General features: G+C 37.5%; 1 protein-coding gene across 1 annotated transcript in view; it reads right to left on the bottom strand.

Moving 5' to 3' along the window:
* rasa2 (RAS p21 protein activator 2) overlaps nt 1-17,885 on the bottom strand; it is a 54,163-nt gene that overhangs the window by 5,785 nt on the left and 30,493 nt on the right. Inside the window, exons 15-20 of the mRNA XM_006637821.3 lie at nt 17,631-17,737; nt 17,293-17,379; nt 16,824-16,901; nt 16,004-16,077; nt 13,832-13,938; nt 843-925 (exon numbers count right to left, since the gene is read on the bottom strand). Of these exons, the coding sequence (XP_006637884.2) occupies nt 843-925; nt 13,832-13,938; nt 16,004-16,077; nt 16,824-16,901; nt 17,293-17,379; nt 17,631-17,737 (536 nt within the window). The remainder of the gene's footprint in view (nt 1-842; nt 926-13,831; nt 13,939-16,003; nt 16,078-16,823; nt 16,902-17,292; nt 17,380-17,630; nt 17,738-17,885) is intronic.

A 17,885-nucleotide genomic window follows, 5' to 3' on the forward strand; every position in this document is an offset into this window, starting at 1 on the left:
AGTGGGCATGCATTGTACGTAGAGAAGCATGTGCGTCTCACTCTCCTGAACGGTCCAGGTGCTGCACAACTAGTGATTTCAATTTGGGAAGATAAAAAAAAAAATAATTGGTGACTCCAAAATTCAGGAAAACAAATGTGCTCATACTGTTCAATGGAAGGTTTTAAGCTTCAGCAAATGACTCATTATCCCAGACAGGCCTAAACACACATTTTTGGATTTAGCAGAAAACCCTGAGACCCTTCATATGACTTTTAGGAGGATGGGAGGGAGAAAAAAGCAATCTCTGCTGCAGCAACGACCTCAGGAATCCCTGAAGGAAGGTGAATGATTGGCTGATGGCCACCAGTGCTTGAGCTGGCTTTTTCTTGGCCTTCTGCAAGAAAGGACTGGTGAGGTGTCTACGAGCTTACAGTGCTGTGCGTCTTGCCCACCTCACTCTACTCATCCATGTTAACTCCCCTGCACAGCACAGCTCTAAGCAGGGTAAATAGCTCTGACAGATTGGAATGCAGGAGGAGGACATTCAAGGGTATTTGTTTTGCCCACGCATTATAGGAGGCTGCAGAAGAAAGCTGAGAAGTTTTTAAAAAGTAATATATTGAGGGTAGATTTACGGTTACAGTTTAGGGATTTATGATTAAGCAAACCATAAAAAAGTGCAATTGTTTTAATTAAAATGAACCCTTACTGGGAATAAGTGTCTCTGTTCATGAAAGTGGTTTTGCAGCTGAAGACCAACAAGTAAAACATGAGGTTGAGTACTATTCAAAGCAAGTCATACTTGTTAGTATAGTTTGGCCATACTCCAAAATACAACACACAGCAAGTTAAAAACTTACATTTTTCTTGTTAAAGGCACTCTCTTCAAGTTTCTCCACAGCCAAGATGTTCTTTATTGGAATGACGTAAAGTGAGTCTTTGCCTGTTAAAAAAAAACTGTTTATTAGTCCAATGAAGAAGTCTCTTTTTCGGCCGATAGTCACTCAGGTTTCTCTAACTGAATAGTGGAGCCACATGGTAACCATGATGGACCTTTATTTAAAGTTAACTCCAAACTGCTTTAAGCTCACAATGGCATAGAGAAGGGCTCAAGATATCCAGTTGTCTTTCAGGAGATCCCCTTCTTTTGGGGAAAAATGACGTGCATTTTCCAGCAGATCAGCTACAGCATAGTAGATAAATGGATATTTAAGCCATCAGCCAAAGAATTTACTTGCTAAACGTACTGTATAGCATACTCCAGAACAGACGATAATTGTTCCATCCAAGCTCTGTTTTTTGTGGTGCACAATGCCCAGATACTGCACATCCATGCCAATATCTTCAGATTTACACAAGCTGATAAATTTGCAGGTGCTCCTCTCTGGAGATTTTAATACCCCTCTCTGTTATATCCTTTTTGGATTCCAAAGCAGATGTCTTAGCTGCAGCTTCGAGCTAAACAGGAAGAGCTTTATGATTTTAATTGTGGCTTTGTCAATTCTCCTCACTTTCTGTGTGATGCAAGAGAGTAATGGCACAAAGCATTCCTTGCTAGGAGACCTAATGTGTGATGAGCAAGGCAGGAGGAGAGCCAGGGGTGAGCAGTGCCAGAGAACCCGAAGTCAGGAAGAGCTGACAGGAGAAAAGAGTGATGTCCGGTGACAATGGCAGTAAAGCCCACTCGTCTTTAGAGAGGTGTGGAAGCAGAGAAACGGGATGATAGTTCTGAAGGAATGAGGGACAGGGTGTTTTTTTTAAATTTAATTACAATTTTGTAACCACGCCATGCAAACTACACTGGTAATTGTATTCATTCAAATCCCTAAAATCAAACAATTTACACAAAATTACTGTATTTGATACTTCACTTGAAAAGTCATGTGTGCACATCAGACATTTTGCAATTTATATAGTTTTTTGTTCACAACATTCACTAGTTAGAAATGTATTTTACATGACATCTGTATAGCTAGGGTTTCCAGGCTTTAGTTACATGTTTAAATGTCTGTCTAATTTGAGCAGAAAAGTAACGGCATACTGTATATTCCCATGGTGTCTGAAGCACGCTTTCTTAAGTAATGTTTCTCAAGCTGAATACCTCCTGCTATTGTACATAGTGCAAGAAAAGGGCAAGAGTCTCAATATTCTGAAAACGATACACAAGGCCTTGGCACTAACAGTACATATTGGAAATTCACAAAACCCCACTTGTGGGAATAGTTAAAGGGTGAATGGTTTTAATTTAATCTTTCCCTATATCCCTAAATCAAAGTGCAAAGTTTGAGTTTTAAGTTTTTATATTAAGACACCATTTCCTTAAACTAAAGATACCAGTGGTTCAGTCACTGATCTATGCAAGAGCAAACCTAAACATTTTATTTGACATAGAAAATAACTGCTGCAGAATTTTTCTTGGTCTAAAAGAAAATCCAAATGATCTAATTTTTGCTTTACCATTCATACAAAAATAAACATTAAAGGCTGTGGGACTGACAAGAATTATGACTTCCCGTTTATTTTAATAGTTAGGATGCTTGATACTTAGGCTACTAAAGTGTTTTGGCAGTTAGCACTGTGACCCCACAGCTCCAGGGTACTTAATCGGGGTACCTTGTTTGTAGAGTTTCCATGCACCCCCTGCCCCTCTCTCATCACAGGCTTTAAGTGCCCCTGTGTTTCTTACTAGAGGGATGAACAGTTATTGAAAGGAAAAATGAATTCTTAAATCAGCAGCACCTGTGAACTTCTTACTATAAACGTGACAGAAAAGATGGGGTTTGAAAAGCTTGGATTTTCAGTCTCTACCCTATTAGATTAAACCGAGAATAACCTAATATTGTTCTTTAATCTTACAATCACTAAGAAGAGCCATTTTCAGATTTTTGGAAGTCACTGAAAAAACATTTTCTGCTTCATTAAAGTTTATTGTAATTTTAACAACCTACTCATGTCTGAGAAAATGATTTTTTTTTTACAAGCATTTCTTGGCTTGCTGCAATATTAATCCTATAAAACACAGAAAAGATCCTTTTAAAATACATAAGGAGTCTATAATTAAGCCAGCTGATCCAAAAATCTGGAATCAGTAAGGGAAAGTGGGCAGTTTTGGAATAAATACCAGAAAATACAGGGTAATATCCAAATATTTCAAAGCGGAAAATTGCTTATGTAGTGCTCATCCGCTAAAAGGCTCTCAACATTGAAACAAGTAATTATAAAGCTCTTTGAACATACAAAACAGGAATGGAAAAATACTTAAGGTTTGCATCTACACACAGCAAAATACATAACCTTTTATGAGGAATTGCAAGTGGTTATGCCACAAAGGTAGAAATCATCAGTGGAGTGATCACTGGTGTCCCAAGGTGTAAAATAAAGGATTCACAAGGCAATTATTTATACAGTATGTCATATATAAGGGATTGTAATGACTGCAGAGTATTAAAAGTGAACAACCACATTAGATAACTGCCAAATATCTATGTATGGTGAAGGCTGTTTCCGACCCTTTTATAGTGCTTTTTTTCTTGTTCCAAAATTTGTTCTGAGAATCAATGAAAGTAAACCAACAAGCAGCAGCAACAAAAAATGATGTATCCATAGGCTTCTGTGAATAGAACACTAGCAAAAGTATCTAACTATGTTAGGACTCCCTTTAAGAATGAAACATTAAATGGATAATCAAGGTAGCTCAGGCCTCCCTGGAATGCTTCACTATCAAAATGAAGATCCCCGTTTAGCAAAGATTCTTCAATTTTCGTCCCTTCTGTTAATGTGACTTATATCTAAGGCATGTAAAGGCGATGGTTGAGACTTAGAAAACACGTTTTAAAAGATCTTGAACTGGGATTTGCTGGATATCAAAGGCTGCCTGCTCAGCATGCTTACTGTGCCCTACGTGAGTCTCCACAGTCACACAAACCCATTTAGAACATCACCTTCATGTTTGGTCATTGTTACAAAAAAAAAACAAAGATGCTGTCCAGTGCAGAAAATAACAGGCTTAGGGGACTGTCCTACAATGAAAGAAACTAATTGACATAAATAACTTTTTAGTCTTTAGCAGAGAAGATCTCAAAGGAACTTGATTCAAGATTTTAAAAAAATCAAAGTCAATCCAAATAAACAATCTGAATTAACAGGGAAACAGGAAACAAGAGATGTGTAAAGTTATGGGGAAGTAAATTTAGATCTGAGAATAAGAGAAGCACTACTTTACCCAAAAGGGTTGTGGGAGTCTGGAACAAGATACAGTACGCAGCCATGTTTCTGAAAACGTGCCTAGTTTCTTTCAAGAAATGACTAGATGAGATACTTGGATAACTTGGGTAGTAACTCCCACGGTAGATGTAGTGAGCAAATGTGCACCTCCAAATCACACTCATATTCAATATTTTTTAAATAATTCCTTTCTACATCATTTTTTTGTAAACTTGACTGTTAAACTATCTTGGAGTTATAATATTCACACAGTAAATAGTTGAACCACTTAGAAACATACAAAATACCAACTCAGACCATTTGTGAATTTGGTTGAAGCAAGATTTTGTGGCATCATTTAAAACTACATATACCCTCTTTTAAGTTGCAATGCAAGCAAAGTATGTTCAAAATGTGTAAAACCATGACTAAAATGCCTCTGTCCTCCCCAATAGTGGATGATAAAATTGGGTCTATGGTAGTAACCTCTTATCTTTTTAGTACTGCAGAAACCAGCTCTTGCAGGTTTCCGCCTGTACCCCTATATGGTTTTATGACACTATGCCATAAATTTCCCTTTACAGGAATGAACGTGTACCTGATGTAGGAAACACTACGCAATCCCAAAGCAACTGTAAAATTTTTCAAATAAAAAAATATACAGCTGTTTAGGAAGTCTAAGTTACAGAAAGTCTAGAATGACAGCCATATATGAATGGAATCCAAGGTTCAGAGTGCAATTTCCAGTGGGACTGCCCACTTGGTATGGAGCTTTTACATTCTGTCCATGCCCACTGACATCTACTATAGGTGAGGTTTGTTCAGGTAATTGGTGCTGTCCCCTTCCACAGAGGAGATTTTAAGGGGATTTTGGTTCCACTACCAGTCGTACAGAGAACATGAACAAAATTAACAATGACCTTCACTCATCTGTGGCCTTTCGGATAACTTGGAATTCTGCAAGAGGGTGCTGGTGCATTGTCTGATTTGTAACAATCATAAATCAATTTAAGGCTTAAATGTCTTAAAATCACATAGTTCATGTTGTGGATTGTAAAACACCCTCAGTACATCTTCCCTTACTCATCTACAGTATATAATGTAAAAGAATCAAAGTTATGTGCCTCAGCAACATTTAGTGTGGTCAATAAGAAAAAAATGTTTCTGCACAAATGATCTGAACATGCTCTTGGGTGTAAGCGGTACTCAATTCAAATAAAATAAAATTCAAATAAATAAAAGCATAAAGCCCCCAAAACAGATTAGCATATTGTTTAGTATAATCAAACCTGGCATTGTGAGACAGTACTGTATATCAGTTTTATCTAAAGTGCAAAAAAACATGAGAAGTTAAGCGACTATATATTCTACACTTGACAAACGGATAAATCCTGAGAAGCTTTAAAGCTAATGAAGCAGAAGCAAAATACACACACACATATTAAGACCTTCCCACAGTTCATTTCTTCACAGACATTCCATATGCACTGGTACTAAGAAATGGAATTGCTTGGCAGTAATACCCTTGTGAGCCACATTACTATTTTTCTATTTCTATTGCAGGCTCATGTACTTAAACCTTATCTTACTGCATTCCAAGTGAACCTACTTATAGGTTATATAAAGCCATGACTAAAATGCACGATTTTAAGAAAAACTAACATGTAACACTACATGTGGTAGAGTGGAAGTTTAAAAACATTAAAAATCCTGAGTGGAAAAAGTGACTTCCTACTTCCTATAGCATAGTGTACTGAAAACAAACATTCACAACTGCAACAAACTCAGATATTAATAAGAAAGTCTTGCATTGAAGGAACTGACATTTTATTGAACAAATATGACAAATGGTAAATTTACTAGGCTGATTAACAATGTCATCAATAGGGGGTCTACTGTCAAGGGCTAGTAACATGTGACCACCATCAGAACTAATACCAGCTGCACATCTGCGAGACACACGTTACACGCGGCAACAGATGCTGTCTTTTGGGATTCCCCTTCCTCTCGTATAGCCTGGACAAGCTTGTGCCTGCACGTGGGGTCCTAGGCCCGGATTAATATAGTGGCATGCGGCCAGGCTGCCATCAGTCATGTACTGAGTAGACGTTCCTGTCCAGGCCATCACTCCTGGACCTCTCTGAAACCCGGGAGAGGTCTTGTAAATCTTGATCTCCTAGATCAGGGCTTGTCATGTTTATCTCTAACATTTTGCCAGGTTGGACTTTTCTAGCTGCAAACACCTCAAACAATGCACTCTTAGTCCTGTGTCTGACATACTGGTGACACAAAGACACTTGGCTTTTCATAAGAAGGACATATCGGTTCCATTCTGGTTTTCTTTCTTAATTTTCACCAGGCTTGACATTCAACGTGTTAAATCACATCCACACCTGTGCCTAAATCAATAGCCTAGTGACCTAGTGCTACTTCAGCAGTCATAGCTGCTTGAGTGTATCATGCTCAGTCTTAAATGATCAATTAGGCTCATCAGAATGGAAAAACATAATCAATATCCAACACCCATGATTTATATTTCTTAAAAAATACACAAGTACAGCACTTCAATGCGCAATATATTGTTTAAACATTTTAGATTAGACAACTAGATGGGAGCATAAGTTCCCTTGTTTATTTGAATTTTAATTTCTAAAACAAAGCACAATTAAAATATTAAGATGGGAACATAAAATATGGGAAAAATATATTTCAGCAGATTCATGAACAAATCAAGAAGCAGGTACCGTTAAGAGTGATCCTTGCACTTGCTTTCCCCGTCTGTGATTCTCCAATCACAGGCTTGTGGGTTAATATTTTAAGCAGTTCACAAGCCTGAGTGTTTGGTTCTTAACTGGCTCTGGGATGACAAAGAATTGGCTTCAGAAGTGAACTTATCTGTTGACGGAGAGATGCAGATCAAAATGCAGAGAGCGGGAAAAATACCACTGTATCCAAAACGGTCAAATTTCACAGACTAGAACTCAAACAGGAAACCCAATTATTTGGCTCTGTAACCTCAAGTGTGCACCACAGAACCCCCTCCCCACAGGCTGCATGTAACACTGCCAAACTCATGCTTGTTGGTATCCATGCTGTCTGGACTTACAAGAAAGTTGAACAAAAATGTTGGAAACCTTGAAATCTAAGAGAAACGTCTGAAGTGAGCACATGTGCAATCCAACCTCAGCAACACTGATGGTGCGGTTCACCTGGGCGCACTGTGATGTCAGTTAGAAACATGTGTCATTATCCAGTTTGGGGGTAGTTTTGACCTTTTATTGAAAAAAAGATTTTGATTGCATCAAGACTCCCTGAAGCGTGCCAACTCTTCTCACAATTTATCCTACACTGCTGTGAATGAATGAGCTTGTATGCACCATCCAACTTGTCAAGCAGAGCTTAAAACTGCCTTTGTGTGAAGTCAGATCAAGCAACAAGACAATTCAGTACTGCAGTCATCAAATTGAGCTCAGAATTAGAATTCCTGGCACAAACACTACATATAACACAATAGAATAACACAATGAAAATAGACTGTTGTACAGTATAGCCCATTTGATTTAAGTGATCTTTATAAATCGTTGCTGTTTTCTGACCATAGCAGGGGCAACACCTTAGTGTCAAATATATCCATATCTGTTTCTCCAAGAGGACTGAATTGAGCGACTATCTAACTTTGCTTTTTTAGGAACTACCACTTTTAGGAACCACTGACCCTCCTTTCAGTGTAAAAAAAAAGGTGATAAGTGGCATCGTGACCTTTCTTGTGAATCAGGATAGGCTGGCTGCACTAAAAATCATGTAGCAAATAAACCAATAATTGTTTTTTGTTCCATGTCAAAGAGCTTTCACCTGATAACAGAATTTAGAAACTGACAGTCGAGCATCGTTCTAGTTACATGGAACTTTTTTTCATTAAATTAACTTTCATTGCCCATGCCACTCATCACCTTGCACTGCCTTGCCTTGTGATAGATCATGCACTGGAAAAATGATTCAAAGGGCTTCATGAGAAAGCTTGTATTGCACACATCATAGAAATGTGCTGTTACAGGAAAGTATTACAGAAGTTTAATGTTTCCAAAGTTGTTTTTCTTAAAATTTTAAATGCATTAGAGTATTTATTACAGTGGATTCTATATTTTTAATGCAAAAGGCTTAAGTTCTTAAGCCTTGAGGAAGCACAATGAAGAACTGAGGAAACTCCTGATTTCTGCTTTCGGTTATCTGAAAATCCTACAAGGAAATTAATAATTTTTACCTTTTAAAACAGCTGCCGACAGTTTTCTTAATGTGACACCATATTAAAAAGTCTGTGTTATTTATACTGCTCCAAGCTAAAATGTTCTCTTAGAACCTCAAAGATCGATTTCCTGTGTAGTCTGGCAGGGTAGACAGGAAAAAGCAAAACGACAGCCAAATAGAATCAACTTATTATCCACTTAGCAGAGGACCTCGATGACAAGCTGGGCTGTTATTGCAGGATGCCAGACTGATGAACATATAATTTACTAGGCAGGGTACTACACGGAGATAAAAGTCAAATTAGAGATCCCAGATAAAAGTACTCAACTCAGTCAGGCACAGTACTGTACAAAAGGTGTAAAAGCTTTTGCAGAATTTATTCCACTCCACCTTTTCCCAACAGAATGCATGACCAATATGAGAAAACTACACAAATTAAAGTCCATACTTCCAGGCACTGCTTGATACAAAATGTTTCCCATTGAGAAAAAGAGGTCAAAGGTTAAAGAATGGTTTGAAAATATGAAACAGCTGTTTTCTAACAGAAATATCCTTTCAATAAGTTTGAATAGCGTTTTAATGAAAAAAAAAAGTATCAAAACTAACATCAGATCTTTGTAGTGCTATATTATTGCTCCTTTAGGGATATACAAAAGTCAAAGAGATTATTCAGACTGATTTCAAGTACCCTTCACATATCATGTGAAGAAAAGCTAAAAAAAAAGAAAGAACAAACAGTTGTGCAGACATGGCAAACATTCTTAAAACCAAATTGGGCATGTAATGAACAATGGAAACCATTTGTGAGTATCCTGAAAGCCAAGTTACACAGGATTACAGTATTTCTCTGGTTCATTAAAGCTCAAGTGTATCAAAACAGCTAGCTACTTGCTCCACATAGCTGTCAACTCTTATAACTCCTGTCATTGACACTGAGGTTATTTGTGCTCGATGCTGCATGCACTGCACGGAAAACAGACAGCTAAACTGTGATAGCAACAGTATGGGTAGACAAATGTTGATTGTAAAATCATGGCCAACACTATGTAAAAACAGATGGTGTTTTAGAGATATCACAGAAATAATCCTGACATGGGTGTAATACATTCCTTCACGTAAAAAATACTATAAAGCTTTGCCACATCGTGAACTTGTCTAAATATGATCTTGAAGGTTTTAAAAAGAAAAGAAAGCTTAACTGCAGAATGTTATCCACAACTTTTATGTTGTCATCCACACAAGTCACCAGCTGCGTTGGCTTTATGTTCGTGTAGAATTTTATTGCATTGTTTAAAATTTCTTTTGATATTACTGCTTCTTTGTTGTGCCTCTACTAGTACTGTTCAGCAAGCCTGACTCACGCACATCCTATTGTGAGGTACTGGTCATTATGCAGCATGCAACAATCCTCCTAAGGAAACTCCCCGAGAAAGGGTACCTTGGGCACAGGGTAAAGCCAGACAGAGGTCGTCTGGTTTTACGGGCTTAAAATCACTATCCAAAAGACCGCATTTCCAAGTTCCCCATTAAGAAGCAAATAAGGGGCTTGCATAATTTCATTGAGATGCATTTTATAAAGTGCTGTCAATTTAAATACCTTAAAACCAAAATTGTTTGTAAAGGCTTTTATTATGCGCTCTCTCAAAAATGATATACATGTAAAGTATTTGGCAGTGTCCTGCCAGATGCCTGCCTCTAGTCTTGTTACTCAAAACACAGAAGATTTCTTTGTATTTTGCTGTCCAAGGAATACTTTAATACAGCCTGGTTTTACTCCTCTGCATCCCTGTGTACTGTAGCCAAAGAATAGCAGATGTTGTATGGGTCTATGGCCTTCACTTATCTAAATGACTTACACAAGGGATGCTTGCAGGAAAGGCACAATAATAGCGAATTCTATAACAAGTTCTCTGATCAAGTCTATGCACAAGGCAGGAAAACATACTGGTAATGATTTAAAAACGTTTACAAGATCTGCACTTTCACATTAAGCGATGTCTTTTGAACTGAATCCTCTTTGCCTATATTATATGAATTATAAGTACAATATTGGTAGGAGTGTTGGACATTTTAAACACTCCTACCAACACTTTTCTTACAATACATTCATCATCACCCTGCAGCTCTCAAATGGCTACCCACTGAATCTAAGCAGGGTTGAGCCTGGCCAGTACCTGCATGGGAGACCTCCTGGGAAGCTATGGTTGCTGCTGGAAGAGGTGTTAGTAGGACCAGCAGGGAGTACCCTCCCTGCGGTGTGTGTGGGTCCTAAGGCTGAGGGAGGAAATTTGGGTCGGACACCGGGATAATTCCCTGCTCTTATCGAGAAATGTCCGGGAATATTTAATGACCACTGAGGGTCAGGATCTCGGTTTCACATCTCATCCGAAAGAAGTGGCAAAGAATGCCACTGTGGCAGGGAGTTATCCCGGTGTCCGAGCCAAATTTCCTCCCTCAGCCTTAACTGTAACCTCCAAATTGTCCCCATGTATGATTAGCTTGCACTTGCCCTGCAATGTCCTGCATTGCGCTTGTTGCTTGCTGGGTAGGCTCTGGATTCCCACGACACCGTGGGGTATAAAGCAGTTTGGCAAATGACATGATGATCATTAATGCAATTAAAGTGCTATTGCTTCGTTCCCATCACAAAAACAACCTTCAAAATTTAAAACATAAAATTGAGATAGACAGAAATTAGAGCTCAAACATCTGCACACATCAGAAAACACTCCGATGTTTAGATTTCTCAAACTTTAATACATATACTTGACAGCTTTAACACAACTTTCATCTTTTTTCAACAAAACTCTATTTGTCATCTCTTTCCGTACAGCTGAAGTACATTTTAAAACACTTCATTATTTGCCAATGAAATGTTTTCCCCCTCAGAAATTACTTTGCAAAAATATTTCACTTTTTAGACAAATGCATTTAAAATGCATCTAGCACAGTACAAGGCAAACATCTGTCAAGATTTATTCACTCATGCAAATAAGACCTGCAGGGCATCAGGACAGTAGAGAAATGAAGTAAATATCTGGAACAGCAGCAATACTCTTTAAAATCTGCTCTCCCATAGTTATTAAAAAAAGCAATTAACAGCACCTGGACTGGTCAATGGCTCAAAAAACAAATGAAGGCCATTATTAAAGTCTGAAAAGTCCAAAAGGCTGGGGAACAGATATTCTGAGTAGTGGGATGGAAGGTTGAATAATGTGACCAAAAACGTCTGGTGCACTCAGGAGCACAAGAAGCATTTCCCAGCATAACCTCTCTCGGACATACTAGATGATCAGCTTGTATGTTCTCTTTTTCACAGTAAGAAGACATGTCTAACCGTTACCCATGCTTCCAAATACACAATATGATAAATATGGGCACACATTCAACATCTGATGGAATCAAAGCAATAAACAAAAGCAGCACTTAACAGCTGAAAAATAACAGTCTTAGGAAAAAAGTTGTTAAATTCAGAAACAAAATGTTCACAAGTCACACTAGCACTCATATACACTTAGGAAAACTTAAAAAAAATGTTTAAAATTTTGGCAAGAACAAGTTAGACAATGAATGCCTGAAAAAACTTCCCAGAGTGTTCTAACAAGTCTTAACATACTTTAAACTTTGAAGTTAACAAAAGGTTAGATTTATTTAGATGAAAAATACTAATCTCTTCTACCCTTAAAGTGCTAATGACTCTCTAGGGACATCATCTATGGATAATGGAAACCACTATCAACCAGTCCTGAACTAAATCACGGATGTATCCCTGAGTTACAGTAGCTTGACTGCTTCATTTACCCCAGTAACTGTCCATGGGGTAACATGCCACTCACACTATAAACTTGATGCACTAAAGATAAAGTCTGACCATACAATCTATGAAACCAAGAAATTCACCGCAATTTTCTAAAAAAAGATTTGAAAGAACATACAAGAACGTTCACTGAGCTGTGACAAACAGGAGTCTGTTAGCTATCGGGGAAAACTGAACATGACTCCTTCTTATTAAAGGAAAACTATTTTTGTACTTCCCGACTAGAAAGAATTGGCACTGATGGTTTGCATTTCAAACCACAATGAAAGCAAAATGTACACAGTAATATATAAAACCTTCTATTTTCCTTCCTTCAGAGTCCTATTACACTATAAACAAACAGACCTGTGAATACATTTCTTTTAATCCATTAGAAATATTTATCTTGATTACAAGACAGTTTTGCTGAAAAATACTACCTACTTGTTAACTCTACATGCAGATCATGCATGAACATTTATGTGGTAAAATGTCTACTGCACAACCTGTACATCTCATTAGATAACTCATTACAGTGACTAGTGAGCAGTGAGCAAGAAGCGCCTCCTCATGTCACAATTCACACAACAAAACGTTAAGCGCAAAATCGTGAGTTTGGAATTTGTCAAATTCTGTGATCCTGTCAATGTATTTTTTACCGAGATTTAATAACTGGTCTGAGAAATTGCATTTCCCCTTTAAGCAGCTTACGTAACACAGTGCAGGTTTTAAAAACTCATAGAAACGGACAAGTAACTGTGAAAACTCCTTGGTGCATCCAAATGTCAATCTCGGTGGGTAAACAAAATATGAAACAATTAACTGAATGTGTAAAGCCCAGGTTTCATCACAGGAGACATTAAAAGCTTCACCTTAAGTCCAGAACCTAATATTTTAGGTGTTAATGAATAGACAGCAGTAGTCTCTGAGTGTGCAGTGTTGTTGTGTGTGGATCCTACCCCATGGTTTAGCATGTCGAATTTTACACTTAAGTCTCCGTAAAACAGCAGGTACTTATGGAAAAACATATGTTAAAGAGGTGCCAGCTTTAAAACTGTCAATCAAAACAACAACTTCAAGCTCTTAAGGATACAGTGGGGGTTGGAATTTTGTAAATTAGAGACCATTATTTCTGTATGTGGTCTATAAGATAGAGCTATAAACAGCGATGAATGGAAAGAATGCAGTCGAAAGGCCGACGCTGTGAGGGTATAAATCAGGGAGGCAGAATTCCCAAGAAATGTTAATAAAATGTTGCATTTGCACACATCTGTGGGATTACCCAAAGACAACATGCCCCTAGTAATGTATACATCTACCACAACAAAATAAGGAATAGACATTTTTGTCTTTGTCTCAGTTCAAGCCACTCAGTATCTGTAAGTTCTGTGTCTTAAGGTGTTGATCCTGTTAAAAGAGGGCATACAAATGGTGGAACAGGAACCTGCTGGATGCACCAAGGTCAAAATGCACATAACTACGTTTTGATAAACTGTTCAAGCTGATAGAATTAAAAGTTGCTACACCCCAGCCTGACTGGCCAATTTGGCAAGTTTGAACTTTTAGAATCTCTGGTTGTTGGGTATCTTGCAATCCAAGTATTACCTTTGTGCTTGTGATAAGAGAGCTCTCTGGTGGTTAGACGAAGCCATCTCTTCTTGAAGTTCTTTTTTCCAATTCGTTTTCTTCCCTGAGCTCTTTTGTGAACTTCCCTGAGGGAAAAAAAAAACCCAAATGATTCTTGTCAATCGCATTCTCATATTTCCAATTATCTTTCTATTCTTACATTAGATTTTAGTTTATTTTTCCTGGCAATGAAGCTATTTTCCAAGGACATTGTGAAGGATTACACTTACCTCCATGGGAAAACTACGATCTTTACAATGCATTATTTCAGTTTACAGGGTTCAACAGAATGTGAAAACTACAAGGCTTTAAAAAAAAAGATTGATCTCTTGGAAGGTGAAATGACATAAAATCACAAAATAAGCAGAATGTGAGATTAATCAAAATCATCCTAAGAAGGCACCCTAAAATCCAAATTATATCTTCAAAATGCATAATGATAGCAAACAACGCAAACACATGAGGTTAATATTGAGCTTCCTGCACTTAGGGGGGGGTAAGAAGATAAATCTGTCTGGAATTTTATAAACACTGCAATTTCATCATTTTACCACAAGAGGGGGTGAAAAGACTTCAAGCAGGCTGAATCGCGAAAGTAAATGACAAAGATGTCCGATTCCATGTTCATTCAGGGAAATCCAGCCATTGTACGATGAACCAAGAGCTCCATATCCATGCACTAAATGTTAATCATTACCGTCTGAAAATGGTTACATTTGATTTTTAAATGTTAGACAAACTGTGTGGTTTTCACAGGAAGGCATTTCTGTTACAGGAAATAAAAGCCCAAACCAAACGTCTGCATTTCACAAATTGTATACTGTACAAAATATTTTGTGATGCAAAAATCTTGACTGTCTTTTTAAATTAGATTTTGCCTTGATAACCCTGCACATATGGGCACATACTACAAAACAAGTTACGTCTCATGATGACTTGGATTACATACCAAAAGCAAATCTGGATGCAGTATCTCTGCTGTCTGTTTCAACAGCTCTGTTAATAAGCTACATTCGTGCAAACTTTGAAGCCAGTGGAAACAGAATGAGGCACTTTGGGCCACACTCAAATTTAACAAGACACACAACAAAGCTTTTTACGGCCTTTAAAAGCAGATGACAATTCAAATTGCACAGAGAAGAAACATTTTGCCAGTGGGCATTCTAAGATTAACAATCTGAATGAGTCTGGGGACACTTCACAATCTCATGGGTGCTATTTTCAAGTTAGGAAGCAAACGAGCATGACGGTAACATGGTTCTAGTTTAAAACTGTGAATAAGGGGCTTTGCAAATAAAAACAAGACAGCCAATTATTTCCCTACTAATACTGAACTTGTTAAAATGCACATTTTTACTTACTGATGGCATGATTTTGCCCACGTCTACATTGCCAGATACAAAACGGGCATAACATCCTGCAGATGACTATTTTCCACCCCGTTGGTTTAAAATTGAAGATTCATTCGGCAAAAGTAATATACAACTGATAAAAGCCAATGCCAGGGTAGCCGAACAAGAACATGAATTGAATGAAATTAACCTTTATTGCCCCTAAGAGAATTTGGTCTTGCACATTAAAAACAGCTCAACAACATAACGTATACGACAATAATGCAACAACAATAGATAAAACTACATCTGACCAACATTGCCATAAGGTTAAAAAAACAAGGCAATTGGCTTATAAAAAGTCAAAAACGATAAGATCCCTGACGGCAAACTCCCCCCCACATTATTCAACAAAGAATTTAATTTATATCTAAAAGCATTCAATAAGTGCTCTCTTAGTCTTTATACAGGGTATCTGGTACCTCTCTTAGAGGGCAGGACAGGAGTGTATATTCTAAAAGTTACCATTGTATTATTTCAAAATGAGCTGAATATTCTTGCCTTGAGCTCTGGGGTGGGATATAAAAAGGATTAGTGTTGGGGAAAATTGTTTAAGGAATCACCTTGTTAGATTAATAATTTGGATAAGAATAAGGTTATTGCTTTTGAAAAGTTACTTCATATAGTAACCATACACACTATGGTACACCAATGCCTAAAAAAATCCAAAGCTACTTTTGACTAGCAATCCATGACGCATGTAACTTGTAACTGGTTTAAAAAGGAATATGAGCAGTGTTAGGGAAAGTTAATGACTTACCCTTCTTTGAGAATGACTGACTCCTCCACACTACTGGACTCTTTGCTTTCATTTGAAGAAATTTCATCTAAAAACTGAAAGCAAACCAAGTTTTGAATTAAAAATGAAAGGTTTGAGCCTGCAGTAACAGGATTTTTTTTTTGCAAAATCGAGACAAAATTAAATTAGGAGAGAGGTTGTGGTTCACTGTTGAACACTGGGCTCTCAGTTATTTTTCACATTAGTGGAAGGTGGCACATGTTGCCCAATATTGCAGAAGTGAGCGGTGGCATTATGACCCTCAAAGTGCATACATAATAATTAAGTGCATGATTCCCTATTACAGCCCCACATTGGAATTTTGTTTAAGCTTAAGATAAAACATTGTAAATACTTTCTTGATAGTCACCCAACAAAGTAAAGCATTATGTTACTCAGATACTGAGTCAGTTATGAATTATCAATTAGTCAAAATGACACGAATACATTAAAATAATCTAAAAATCTGAATAATTTATCTTAAAAACTTCTAATGTTGCAATGAGCTCTGTGAAGTCTTGAAGTTACTATTTAAAATAAAACATACTATACACATGCATGCACATTGGAAAAAATGCTTTTGATTCTCAGTAATATAATCACGTGCTGGATCTAAGGAAACATTTCCCAAGGCTGCTTTAAGGAAAAGTACTGACCTACACAAAACATTTACTTGCAACGGAAGTAAATTATTGGTATCAAACTTTGCATTTAAATGAACAAAGGAAAGTCAGCTAAATTTCCTTTGTAACAGTCTGTGATCCTTCACCCAGCTTCCATATGCAAAAATGAAATACTTTACCTTTTTGACTTCTTCTATATATTTCTCCTCTTGGAATGATTTGAAGAAATCATACATATATGATTCTTTAAAACTAGACTGAAATAAAAAATGGTGCAGTTTTATTATCATAGCACAAGTTGAAAATATTAATTTTATAACATGTAATGTATCACAGATACTTATTTAAAGAGGTCAACGAAATGAGAAAATAGATGATATTTTTTATCTGGTTCTGACAGGACTGCTCATCTAGAAAGATGAGCTACATGAACCAGCAGCTGCTGCTGTTGAAACGCTAACGTGAATACCACAGTTGTAGGTCTGGACCAAATGAGAGTGAATCAGGTTCAGAAGGGAAATGCACAGGGCATGGGGTTCATCCTGAAATTTAATATTCACTTCCCTTTTATCTTAATCACAGAATCAACACTGAATTAAAAACTACTGGCAGGTCAAACATAAGCCAGCAAGAACTCTTAGGTCATACCAGTTTGTTTTTTGATAAACTGCCCCAGCTTCCCAACGTCTGGATCGTCTTCGAAATAAGCGTTAACGTCCGTGATGTCTCTGCGTCCTGAAAGAGTCAACACACAGGTTTTGTTTTGAAACCACTTGATTGATCATACGCCATGCTGAGAGACTGTGCGCTTGGCTGCCTAAGTGCATTTCGCAGATGTTTTGTTTGGGGTTTTTTTTCTTCGCTATTGACAGTCAAGCACACAACTTTCTTTCCTCACCATCATCCAGGTCTCTAACCACAAGGCTGAAATGTCAGATAGGAGGGGGAAAAAAAGTAAAAGAGAAAACTTTAGATCTCTGACTCACCGGATGATGAGCTCGTAGTTGGAAGCTGTGCGGAGATAAGACAGCGACCGCAAAGAAACGCAGAAACACAAAGCTGCTGACTGCCGAGTACTGTACATGGGGGTCAACTGGGAGGAAGAGAAGGCCAACAATCGGTACAACACTGTTTCATACACAGCATTTAAACAGCAATGTGAGACAATGTGTTTACAAGGGAGATGTCACAATACATTGCCTTCAAATTCTAAGAACTCTGTTTTTATAGCTTAAACAAAA

The sequence above is a fragment of the Lepisosteus oculatus genome, chromosome 13 (genome assembly GCF_040954835.1).
Source record: "Lepisosteus oculatus isolate fLepOcu1 chromosome 13, fLepOcu1.hap2, whole genome shotgun sequence".
NCBI classification, from domain to species: Eukaryota; Metazoa; Chordata; class Actinopteri; order Semionotiformes; family Lepisosteidae; genus Lepisosteus; species Lepisosteus oculatus.